The 13,498-nt window shown below is 40.7% G+C and overlaps 1 protein-coding gene across 6 annotated transcripts in view; it reads right to left on the bottom strand.

Annotated features, from left to right (window-relative positions):
• Window positions 1–129: 129 nt before the first annotated feature.
• PPP1R9A (protein phosphatase 1 regulatory subunit 9A) overlaps window positions 130–13,498 on the bottom strand; it is a 150,331-nt gene continuing 136,962 nt past the window's right edge. For 4 of the 6 annotated variants that reach the window (XM_063324865.1, XM_063324863.1, XM_063324867.1 and 1 more), the window contains 4 exons: window positions 11,005–11,124; window positions 9,107–9,130; window positions 7,735–7,917; window positions 130–6,749 (listed from right to left, as the gene is read on the bottom strand). In XM_063324865.1, the coding sequence (XP_063180935.1) occupies window positions 6,537–6,749; window positions 7,735–7,917; window positions 9,107–9,130; window positions 11,005–11,124 (540 nt within the window). In that variant the 3' untranslated portion in view covers window positions 130–6,536. The remainder of the gene's footprint in view (window positions 6,750–7,734; window positions 7,918–9,106; window positions 9,131–11,004; window positions 11,125–13,498) is intronic. The other 2 variants (XM_063324866.1, XM_063324868.1) reach the window with 1 other exon arrangement.

Below are 13,498 nucleotides of genomic sequence, written 5' to 3'. Positions count from 1 at the left end.
GAAAGCACAAGCAGGGCATCCCCCCGCCTCCCACCCCCCCAGGGCAGCAACAGCTGTCCAGTCCTGCTCCAAATTTAGCATTTCTTCTGGAATGACCAACAAGTGGGCAGGAAAGTGAGGACTCGATACAGATTCTAATAAAGATTCAGGATTTCTCATTTTATTGCATTCGTTGTCTAACAACAATAATACTCATTGGCAAGAAAGTTATTTACACTAACAAATTAACTTTAAACCACAAGGCTTGTCGTTTGTATTTAAACTGTAAGAAAACAAAGGGCCACCATGATGCTTTGTTTTGATGTCTCCCGATAACTAAATATTAATCAAAGTTATTTTGGGGAAAACTCAACAATCTAGAGAAGTTCATATCAACCAAGCACAAGAGAACAAGCTCAGACATGGCACTACTGTGTCTTTCATGCAGATGAGCAGACACCAAGATGTACAAACAAAAAGTTCAGGATAACATGCACTTCATATACATTTGACCTCTTTAAAAAAAGAAAAGAAAAAGGAAAAAAAACTGAAGCGCAACCACCTCTTCAACCATATAAAAAGAAACAATGTAAGAAGCCAAATTTTACAGTGAGCACAGTGCATTTTAGTCTTTTAGCTGCCTGGTCGTCTAGCAATATGTCTAACACTTGTCCGTGACCAGTGAGTTATCATTGCAACGTGACTGGAAAATACGAAAGCAGTTGTTCAGACAGTAAATGTGTATGTATGGGAAAGTACAGAGTCAGAAGAGGTTCACTGTGCACTCCCCGCTTCCAAATGCGCTGGTTACTCCTCACACCGGGTGCCCTGGGATTCCCCTTTCCTTTGGACGCTTCTGCACCGGGGCCTGAGCCCGCTTCCACCGGTGTCAGTGACAAAGCTCCCACTGAAAGCCCGTCTGGAGGCTCAGGCTCCCGGGTTACTGGGTTGGACCCCATCTCAGGAGCTGCGACCGCTCCTCACCATTCCTCGCTCTGGAAGAAGAAACCTGCCCAACTCAGCAGACCAGGCCCGTTCTTAACACAGTCCAAACTTCCCAAAGAAACAGGCAGCTCAAGGCACCACCCCCAAACCTTCCAGTTCCTACTGTACACACATCTTTTAAACCATTACTTAATGCCGACAGCAAAAGGACCACAATTAGTACTGCCAGTTGGTAACAGAAAGCTCATTTCATAATGAAGGATTTGAGGGCTCAATGTCATGACCAAGGCATCACAGCTTTGAAAAATCGATTTTACAGGTGGAAAAAAGTACATATGGGAGGTTAAGACAAGGGACCGTGCAATCTGCAGATGACCCACGCTCCACTGTGGCGAGTGGGTAAGCCACCTCAGATGTCACTCACAATCCTGCTCAAAAAGGAGCTGCTGAAATAGAAATCAAAGTTAGGGTTAAAAATATAAAAAAAGGGTTTCCTTCCTAGAATACTAAAACTCCAATAGAGTCCTGTCAGTCTCTCACCCCAAAAAATCCAACCCAAAGACAACATGCAGAAGGACCTGCAGAGGACCATTCTGTATATGGTTTTAACAAAACTTCAAATCTGGTCTGCAAAATACGTACAATCCCGCGAGAGGAGAGTGAGCAAAGCTGCCAGCACAGACAGGGGTGAGCATCCTGGTGAGACCCAGGGGTTGGGCTTTGCTCCTCTGAGTTTGCAGACAGTCCCGGAGCCCTCTGCCCACCGGCCGGACTGTCTGCCTACAGCTACCTGTGTGGTAACTGCCGCCGCCGCAGCGTACATCTCTGTGAATACCCATGTGTGTTCATACGTACGTACGCACATGAAACCACCCATATTGATTGAAAGAGGGAAGCAAGCAAGCCACAAATCACTTAAACATTTCTAGAAAGGCTAATCGAGTTCATTATTTTCAATCACTAATTTAACAAAACGAAACCCAAACTGTCTAACTGCTCTGTGCGCTTTGTCCATTTTGCCTCTTAAAGACTTACAACTCAATTATATATGTGCTGCTTTTTTCAAACATGTTTTTTCAGTGTTTTGGACCACGACATAGGTTTCCTGAGGTTTTCAAGTGAGGGAGAGCATCCTATTAAAAGGGTCCAGCCCCTCTATCACTTACTTTGATGATAGTGCAGGGGACGAGGCAACAACTAAAAAGAGCAAGATCAGGTTTCACTTTTGCCTTGACAACATTTTCTCTCGGTAAGCACACGGCTAAGAAATCAACACAAGACTTAATTCTTGCAACACAAGACTTAATTCTTGCAAACTTCCCCTAAATTTCATCACTGTATAGTTCTGCAGTACAGATTCTGCCAAGAACTACAGCTGAGTCTGTGCAAACCCTTCCTCTAGATTCTCAGTGTTGGAAGGGTACCTGGAATGGTACTTCTTGGCCAGACACAGCTAAATGATGATCCTCTTCCATCCTACTGTAGAACTGGATCCTGCACGAGTACCAAGAGTGGCATTTCTTTCTCTGACTTAGAAGCGGGACACAATTCAACCTCAAAAAACACAACAACATTGCCCACCTCTTACTCGCCAGGAGGTGAAGGTGGAGCAGCTCAGGAGGACAGGAGGCTTTGAGGGAAGCAACGAAGGATGAGCAACCACGATGATCAGTGCCAAGCACCTCTGTCAATGAGAGACGAGGAATGGCAAGATTCAGAGGAAAGCTGCTCAGTAATTCTTGTAAAAGCTTGATCCTTGTGGTATCCCTGCAGCTGACTAGAGTCATAGCACAACAGATACCTTCGCAAAAAAATTTAAAAAGTTAAAAAAATGCAAAAGAATTTGTATACACTGAGATACAAACATCACTTAACTGTTCAGCTTTTCATTATTGGCTTTTGTTCCACTGTGCAATTCTAACGTATGATCTAGAACAGGCTGCACTTAACGGTGACCACCCCCAGACCTGCTCAGAGCAGGTGGGTGAAATGCAAACAGCAGCGGGCAACACTCTGGGCACTGCAATGAGCAGCCTGGGCTTCTGCCTCACCTCTGGGCCCTGATCTGCCCCGGCAGACTGAAACTGAACTGGGAGTTTTAACACGCAAATCGCATGGGTGCAGCACCCCACAGGAGAAAACACCATCTGGAAGAGAGTAATGTCAGCGTGTGTAACGTCAGTGTGTTCGGCTGATTTGGACAGAGCAAGCAGCCACCGCTCTCTCCAGAATCTCAGTATAAACACTAGCTTTTCTAGGACTAAAGTAACCTGCAGCGTTGTATCTTTTATTTCCTATTTTTCAGAGTTCCATTTTTTACTTATTCTCCTTTCTTCACCCTTTCAGAGGCTCAATATATTCACAACCTGGCAATAGCGCAGCAATGAGCAGAACTAAGAGTTTACAGAACTGGCCCACCATCGCAACCAGGGAGAAGTTAACTTCACCGCCCTGCTGGGGTCACCTAGGCGTGAAGATGACACAGACACATGGCTAGAAGCATGGAAACACCAGCACAGCAATTTAAAGGTGGCCAGACAGGTCAGCATACTCAAAATTGCTTTAGCTCCACAAATAAATATGCAAAAAGTAGGCGACAGTTACATTTGCAGGTGAGCCAAAAGAGAAAGTCTTTCCAGTCATTCAGCACGGAATATTTGTTTCGCATTATTACACAAAACCCCACATTCGTCTGACTTAGCATGGGTTTACAGGAAGTTCCAAGTTAAGAATGATGAGACATCCATACCTTCTGTTTCATCACATAATACAAGGGGGAAAAACGCAACACAACTTTAAAGGTCCCACAGAACAGTAAGAAAAGTTTCAAACTGCACTGGTCTTTACGTCTGTTATCCAGTGACATTTCTGCATGTCACAAAAATGAGTTAAACCATACTTAATAAAAGGAACCACGTAAGTCTCTTATCACAGAAAGAAGAGCAAAACTCTTGACATTGCTTGGTTTGCTTAGTTATCATGTGTTGATCAAAACTTATTTTATGGTTTTATTTTAAATTTAAGCTACTGGGTTTTTTTTAAGCTAGGCTTCTGTTGTGAGTTTGTTTTCTTTTTTTACTCCGAGAATAACAAAATAAAATTACCACAAAGCAATACAAAAAACCCTGAATACTTAAAGAACTTAAGTTGAATTAGGTATTCTGCAGAAGAATCCGATTTATGAAGAGATTAACTAGGCACTGTTCTAAGCAGCAAGAATGAAAACTCGATGTATAATGCCAAGCAGTCTGCTCAGGTTTCTAAGAAAACAAAGAACACAGAACAGGGACATCATCTTAGATTACCATATACAACCACTTAAACGTTACTACAATGTAAACATAATTTAAAAAGAAAATCATCATTGAATGCATTTATCAACATTGTATTTAAAATATTAAATTTCCAGTTTCTTTCAGATAACTTCTCTTACCCAAATATAACAGAATGCTAGCTTTATGACACTGTTAAACATCTGTATAATTTTTCTCCTACAAAGAGTGCAGAAAGAGTCACGGCAACGTGGAATTCTTGTTAGCAGGTGTATTTTTTTGCCAGTGGTCTATCTCAAGAAACGTATCACAAGCCTTTAGAAATATCAAGAAGGATCTTTTACGGTAATTTCGTTTTTAGATCTGAATAATATATACATCAGAAACTTGTAGAAACTGTATTTGGAAGGAAAAATAAAGCTAATGCTAAGTAGATCTGTTGCGTATTAGTTTTGAATGAACTAGCCTCTCTCAGTTTACAGACCATTTTACATGTCAAAGAAATTATTAGGATCAAAAGAAATTTGACTATAAACATTGCACCCCAACTGTTTCAAATCTGAGCTTCAGAGAACTTTACAGACACAAATCTGAATGCCATAAGGTACAGAGCAGAAGAGAAGCCAAGCCAAACTAAACCAAACATTTTCTTCAGAAGAATGCAATATTTGGATTTTTTTAGACTGGCAAATTTTTAAGTTCAAGATTCTAACTTTGCATCAACGTCTTAAACAATTTATGGGTTGGCATGACTGGATGACGACTGCAACTTCCAGGATGCGTGAAAGGGAAGTCGTTTCTCAACCATAAATGTTGCTACGTAGTTAGCTTTGACAATAAAGCAGTAAGCTAATGCCTCTAGCTTCTCGTTGTGGATATTTGCCTGTTGTCTGGCCATTCTTTTGAAGAAATATTGGAACTTTTAATACCGCTCTTAAGAGGCAGTAACCCCACGCTGTGCAAGGCATACACTGCTTCTGTCGTAGTCAAAACCACAGAGCAGGCTTTGCCGATGGCCTCATATACCAGGAAAACAGAAAACTCTGAAGGACGTAATACGACCACTGCTAAGCCATCAAAACATTCTACAGCCTACACCCAAAAATTCAGGTTTTGGTAGGGATATTCTTTAAACACATCAATCAAAACAGTTAATATATGGCAGCTTTGGATTTAGTAACCTTCACCTCCATGGCAGCATTGATTTTAACAGCAATGTACTGAATTTAATTTTAACCAGAATCCCTCGTCTTCTTCTTCAACTTAAAGTGCACTTCTGTAAAAACCGATAAACTTCAGCAAACTCAAGTTTGATAATCGCTTCCAACAACAGCTTCAAAACAGCACAGCACAAAGCTTATTCTCCCAATGCTTTCTGGAGAATGAATCTGAAGACGTGGTTGTTTTTCTTGGGGAAAAAAACCCTCCAAAACAAAATAAGCCCAGTTTCCTGTTCAAACACATGAAAAAGAAAGCGGTGTGTGCTATAAGAAAGTTGCCTACACACTGGGAGCACAATGAAATTTATACAGATCTATAAGCTGTGCTCTAGTTAGAAATTCATCCTTGCTCAGATATCTAAAGGATAAATGTTATCCTCAGATTTCTGTGTAAACCCACATAATCATTTAAGGCTTTGCCTCCTTCCTGGATTAACTATTGTACAGTTAACAGAAAGAGTTTCACCTCCTGTCTTTCACCCAGGGGGCATATCGACTCTCCTGTCTTTATCTCCAGTGTATAAGAAGTCACTGAACAGTTGTTTTCCAGAGCAGTGTCGGTTCAAGGTACTGACGCAAGATGAACCTTACTCCAGCAGATGGAACTGAGTACCCAAACACCGCAAAGACGCTGAATTTCCAGTTAGAAAGTTAAGTCAACTCTTATCAGACAGAGCACAACTCCTTTTACCCAGCTGAAGAAACGTTCACCAATCGCTTTGACTGGTCATCCTATTCAGAAGAGGTGAAGCAGTGGACCATGCTCCTCGGCATCATGCTGGTTACTGAAGTGACCAAACATATAGAGCTCAATAGAGAAGAGTAGTTTGGAAGGAAACACCGCCACACAAATATGAAATCTGTTAGCTGTCAACAACAACAAAACAAACCGAGGGGCTGGGGTTGTTTCACATGGCAACAACAACGAGCGTGAACTGGATATGCGGGAAAATAAAACTACGCAATATAAATTGCCCTAGTCATTCTATGTAGAGCCCCATTCCTCTGTACACACTCTTGTGTAATGAATGCAAGAAAGCTGAAGGGACACCAGAGTGGGTATGAGTTTCTCTTCCCTTCAAGGGCCTCCGCTTTCCTAACACAGCAGCACTTCTGCTTATCACTGCTCATTAGTGCCCTCTGTTGCATCTGATGAAGATTTGTCTGTTTTCTTCCATTTCCTCTGCAGTTGCTCTTGTTCCTTCTTCCGAAGCTTTTCCCTTTGCTTTTCCATTTTCTCTTGAGCTTTGCGAGCTTTCTCCAGGGATGCTTTCATTTCCTTTAGCTTTTTTTTAATGATTGCTCTGTCCTGGGAAGATGTTATACCAAGAGCCTGAGGTGGAGAAAAGAAAATTAAAAAGGAAAAATAATTCCATACAGTTTAATCTATCACATTTTTTTTTCCATATTCTAGTAATAACTCTACTTAGGTACAAAACTGTAACAACTACGCAAATCTGAGACAGACTTAGATACATTACTGATGCGTAAGTAATACAATTCTGTACTACTTTCCATGCTTTCAACTTCTAAAATATTAAAGTATTGGATCTCATTGCCACCACCAATGTCGGTTTCATTGATCAAATGAGGCAAATAAAGATTAAACTATTTGCCTGAAGTCATCTAGGTCTACATAGAACGAGGCTTTCCAATCCTCACTGCTATGCCTTAGTCAAAAGTCCACTTGTTCTCTTCTAAAATCCCTACTTAGTGAAACGCCAGCAAAAAAATTCAGAAAGGAAACACTAAACTTTGACCTTCAGATATACTGGGCCTCCCACAACTCCTTCCTATAATTATTTCTGACAAAAGTAGGCTCATATTTTCACTACAAGAAACAGTGCATGCTTTATATATCAAAACTGTATTTAGTTCTAACGTAGTACAATTGGTATCAGCTTATGCCTCCAGTATCCCAGTAATCTATTTTTCAGTTGCTACTTCTGATGTACTTCTATTTACTATTTTCTCTGAATCACCCTTTTGCAACACAGAGCTGGATGGGAAATACATGCATGCAAATACCACTTACCCATGCTGCTATATGATTTACGCATGCAAATACGGGTACATTATGTACACCCAGAGTTTTCACAAAGCAAACGCTCTCTACTTCTGAAGCTTCCGAAACCAAGTGCGTATGGGAACTTCTTAAAGCGTTGCTGTGGCCTTATACTCTGTGTTTATTATTCTAGTCTATCACCACCCCATACATGGGGATTTGCTGCTTTCTGGCCGAATTCTTACTTCCTTTAAGATTACCTAAAGTGATAATAAATACTACAGTTCGTCTTGAAGTCCAGTCAGTCAATTACCTTGAGCTTACTCCCATCCAGGTGAAGGAGATGCTCCCCATTAATGTTTTGGGCACTGAATTCGGAAACATACTGTTCAAGGTTCAGGCTCATTAACCAGTGGGAAACCTGCTGCACGCTCCACTCCTGAACGGCGCGACTCTGACACTGACTGTGCTTAGGAGACTGCCCATCGTCGAGGATCTGTGACAAAAACATGCGGCACTATTATTAAAAGGGTAACACGGACAAATAACAACATTTTTCTGGACGAAATGCCAGCATCAGAGCAGAGGTAGCTCAACTATCTTTACACTACAATAATAACAACTCCACACTGCTATATAGATCTGTATGTAACCAGGTATCTAAGAATGGGTACAAGGTACTCAGAAAGTCTTCTATGTATAAACAGAAGAAGAGAAAGGAACTGGCGTTCCTTTTAATGCAAACAGGGACAGAAATGGCCAGGTGGCACAATTCTGAAGAGGTGTGCTCCCATTCCCTCACAAGATTTTTATCCTTCAAAGTAGAATTGTTTCTAAAGGATGCAATGAATTCTGCATTCTGCTTCCTGGGCTCATTCACAGATCTTTATGATGCGTTTAAGCTATAAAACAAGAAATTCAGGGGAAAAAGAACCCCAGAAAACCACTCTATAAAGTTCCATGACATTGAACAGCCAGTGAGACTGATACTATCTATGGAAGACTATGAGATGACACAGAGGAGCGGTAAGGAACATACAGGGATCCCACAGCCCTGGCCCTGCTCTCACCACGTTGTGCTGCTGTGGAGGAGGAGAGCCCAGTACCAGCACCAGGAGGGGCAGGTGGGGTGTCAGCTGCTGGGGGCAGCCCCGTGTCCCCCGCGCTGTCGCTTTATTCCACACCCAGGGGTATGCCAGCGGGGCCTGAAACAAAAGCTACTCTGTCCCAGCCGTGGTCAGCAAAGCAGCTGCTACCGGCTGCAGCAGCTGTCTGCGGTTAGAGCAGCTTTCACACCGGGCTAGATGATGCTGGGAGCTCTCTCGGCTTCTGGCTGTCCGGTTCTCAGGGCTGGGGAAAAGCCGGTTTAAGCACTACCTTTTCCTTCTCCCATCACCATCAGGAGCTCAGTGCAGCTGATGGTGGACTTGCTCTGACACGGACCCTCCTCCCCCTTCCAGCATACCACAAAAACTGCGATTTGCTATGGCCTTGACAAGCCTCAGCAGAAAGGAGAGGGGCACCGAAGACAAGGAGAGAGGAGCCAGTGACATCTGCCTGCTGTGCTCGAACAAGGGGTTTTGCCACACAACACGGTAAAACAAGAAATGTGAATCTGCAAATGAGACGAGACGTTGCCACATGATGGTCACACGATTCACCACAACAGCACACTAGTATCTCACCTCATCATCAATCATATCCAGGCTCTGAGTGAGGGAGCAACAAAGAAATGGGAAAGAAAAGCATTATAGAAACAAAATACAGAACATGTAACAGCATGTAAAAGTTCAGGCAAGGGCAGCACCAAGATTTGCAAACAGATATGGCTACTCAAAACCAAAGAGATTTCTTTAAAAAAAATTATTTCCAGAAGCAGAGAGGTTATGTTGAAAGCTCAGCACACACATGATTTGGCAGCTAAACCCGAGACCGTGCCAATGAAATCCCCTTGGAGTTCCTGGTCTTGACACCCTAGAAATGGTGTGAACCTTTCCGATGGCTCCAATTGCAAATAATTAGAGGAGAACAACCTGCAAGAACTGGGTTCCCTCCCCATCTTTTCATTTTTTTTTTGGTCTTCTTCAAATAATCACGTTCAGATCTGCCAGAGCAGCCTGAGCAAAGGAGTGCTCGCAGCCACAGGCTACGGAAGGCTGAAGAGCAACGCTGGCCTAATCCCCTGCCAGGGGGTGCTGGGGGTTCCCGCTTGCTCTTGCTGAACGCGCTGCCTGATTTGGAGGCTGCAATTTGGCACACAGCAGAGGATGGAGAAAACACATTCGTTTTTATAGGCCTGTTCAGGCTTGGTATTTCAGAAGTGATAAAGTAGAGAGCTGAACAAGCAAAATGAAAGCGTTTTCAAGCTTTTAATTCAATACCACTGGGAACAGCGGATTTTCATAATAAAATACATAATATAAGGGGAATGAAACATGGTAAGAGAATGAAATGTATTATCAAAATAGTGTTAATACTAAAGAAAGTGTAAATGATGATTTTGTTGTTTTCAGTAATTCACAGAATATACAGACCTGTCTGCACTGTCCTATGATTCTTACAAATTTTTGCAGTAACCTCTAAAGAATGGTTGGGTTTGTAGGCTTGCATTTTGGCAAATGGGGTTGCAAGGAAGAGCTCTCATTCTTTAAACCCATGCAAAGTATGCAGGCGGTAATAGAACAAACCTAACTATCGTAAAAAAAAAAAAAAGACATAGATACTTCAAGTTCCTCCTCTCTAGAAAAAAACCCTGGCTCAAATCTCACATGAAAAATGTGAAGTTCTTATGGAGTGTTTGTAAAAGAACAAAGGCACAGGTTTCCTGAGTCCACACGACACACTGTCAGCTACTGGCGTATTGTGCAACTTCACTGACAACTGAGTTACAAAGCTAGTATTTTAAGAAAAGTATTTTCAATATATTGTCTTCGGCTCAATTATGTCACCAATTTGCAGGATTAGGAATGCTTTTTCACAGTATCATTGTTTGAAAAAACTCTGGTTTGAAGTAACTGAATTCAAATCCACTGTGCAAAGCAAGCACAAAGAATGCAAAGTGGATTAACACATATACGTTCTAATCGATATACATACATTCAGGTACATTAACACACAATTACTGCATGTACAGGTCATTATTATTTTAATGTATTAGGGTAAAACTTAGTCTAGGTGAAGGTGCCTTGAATTTCAAGTATATTTACCAAACTATACTGTATGTTTATTATCTCAAAATTGTCTCAATTATGTTTAGTTTAGTGTATGTATATATATATCGATATATATCTATGGGCCCACATGTATGTATTTAGAATGCAGGAAAAATGTATTGAAACGCGTGAGGATATAGCATCTCTTAGAAAACTAACTGCATTCTACTTCCCTATGATAATGCCATAGGACCTTTAATTCAATTCATTATTATATGAATGAGAAAAACCATCGTCTAGAAACCAAGATTCATTTTCTTCTCCCGTTCTACTGCCTAAAAAATAGCCCTTTATTATGTAACTATCAAGCAAAATGCCACGGGGAAAAAGAAAGCAACTATTTCCCACCTTAAACAATTTCTTGAGCATACCTCATCTGACGACAGCGCTAAGGAGTGCGAGAAACCTGGGGTTTTAGGTTCTGCTCCTAAACCGCTCAGATCAGCTGAACTTGTGCTGCTGGGACTGAAATCATCATTGAACGTGAAATTCTGTGGAGAAAAAGATGAGTCAGAATAAACAAACAACCTTGCATGTGCATCTAAAAGGGAAATTTGCTTTCTGTCTTCCAGCTGGGCATAGTTCAGGAGTGATTTCAATCATTCACCAAAACGGTTACAATACACATAAGAAAGCTTAATTTTTAGTATTGTTAATATGTACAGAATACACAGTATTTTTACCACTGTGTACTTTAAAAGACACCTTCGCCACCTTAATGGCTCAAAGAATAGCAAAGGGGTCTGAAAGCTATTTCCAGACTCCCTCTTAAGACGCTGTCTCTCGTCCTGGAGCTAAGTTACTGCTTCTGCGGGTTAATCACTAGCATTTTACTGTCCTCCAAATATTTAGGACAAGCGTAGCACAGGCAGTAGCACAAAGAATAGGACAGAGGATTAATTAGCAGAGAGAAATGAAAACTGCTATTGAAAGAGCAAGAAGAATATCCTGCGAATCCATTTCTGAGTCCCAAGTAATCTCCTAGAAAAGTGAAAAGATCTTCCCTCTTTGCCTATATATTTAGAAAAAATGGAAATTGAAAGTAAAAGAGATCTTTGGATATTGAATGTTATTTTATGAAATAATAACCATAAAACAAACACTGTTTTTTCTTGACAATGCAATGACAGACACCACACCTTGCAGCAACGAATATCAAAAGCGTGTGCATATTTTCCAGAAATACAGCAAAATTACCATCAGAAGAAGACAAAAATTAACAAATATGTCACAAAAAACAAAATCTAAAAAAAAATGAAGAACACCGTGATATTCCATTTAAATTGAATATATAGGTAATGATACGGAGACCTCTAATCTCTCTAACTCTACTCTAACATCTAAATGAATATCAAATTCAATTCAATTTCAAAAAACGGATCCAAACTTCAAAACCAAAAACACTAAAAAAGTTATCCTTTAATTCCCCCCTCAAAGATATTTCACCTATCTTTCCTGAAAACAAGAAGTCTTCCAAAAATATCAAGTGTTGCTCGTCTTAGTTTTGCAACTAAATATTGGTATCACACCTGAATAGAAGAATAGGAACTGTTAGTTTAAGAACTTGCAAACTTTACAGAGAACATCAAAACCTTTTTGTGATCAGTTTTCTCACACCTACATTTAGAATTCCTGTTCTGCTTTTCCCAACTCTTTATAGACAGGAAAATCTGAGCAGCATCCTTAATACACAAACTTTTAGCCCCCACAGCGTTCTTAGGCCAGGAGTTCAACAGCTCTACCTCCTGTTGTGTGAAGAACATCTTTTTAAGTACTCTGAATTTTCTTTCACCTCTATTTTGTGCAAGCTTCAACCTTACAATGAATTTAAGTCTGTAAAATTTAATTCTCCATAGGAAAAACAGAAGATAGCCAAGGCCTGCTAATAATTTTGACAGCAGAGCACCCCTCGCCCCAACCTCAACCTAATACTAACTGTAAAAGGGGGTGCTTTCTTCCCCATTTGAAAATTATTTTTATACAATGTTTGTTTAAAGGCACAAATAGGATTTACACATCTAACCCTCATCTTTCTTTTTCAAAAGAAACCGGGTAACCGATAAATTTCTCTTTAGTCTTCAGAGATTTCATCTGGGGGTCTTCTCTACCAATCCGATTTGGACCGGTCAGCCTTGTGTTGCTCTCCCGACCAGGTAACACAAGCACAGCTGTGACCTTGCATAGCTTGGTGCACAGCAGAAGTAAGGTATCACCAGCTTTTGGCACCACAAGAGTAAGAAATGCCCGTGGAAACTGCTGTTAGGAACATGCATGTGTTTGTAGAAGACAAAGAAATCAGATTTCTGATTCATATTCTGCATAAACTTCAGAACCATATCTGTTTCTTTTTACCAGACCAATATAAAAAGTAAACTGCTACAAGTTATAAGAAGATACAGGCAGAGAAATATTTTCCAGAAGTGAAAATAAACATGAAAAAGCTAAGTATATTACTATAACTAAAGGGTTATTTAAGGAGTTATCATGCTGAAACATTCATGCACATAGAAAGGAATCACATAGATGTATTAAATTGCAATAGTCCGTATTTACAGTTCAAGCATCTTCATACAGAGAATTAAACCCAACAGCCAGCATGCATGACAAACAGATTTCATTATTGGGGGGAAAAAGGCAGATGACTGACGGCATACAGCATTTCTTCACTTGCAAACACCTCATTTGAACACGGGTAGGTATTCCCACAATCAGTCCTGAAGAATGCAGAAAATATCTATAACTGAATACACAAATCTAGCATTTGTTCAGTGGATCCAAATGCTGATTTCCACTGGCGCCACTTGCTTTTGTTATGGTACAGCACACCACAGTTAATTTACTGAATTAATGTACAGTTAAGACGGA

The sequence above is a fragment of the Chroicocephalus ridibundus genome, chromosome 2 (genome assembly GCF_963924245.1).
Source record: "Chroicocephalus ridibundus chromosome 2, bChrRid1.1, whole genome shotgun sequence".
Taxonomy (NCBI): domain Eukaryota; kingdom Metazoa; phylum Chordata; class Aves; order Charadriiformes; family Laridae; genus Chroicocephalus; species Chroicocephalus ridibundus.
This window is presented reverse-complemented; position numbering and strand designations above follow the sequence as displayed.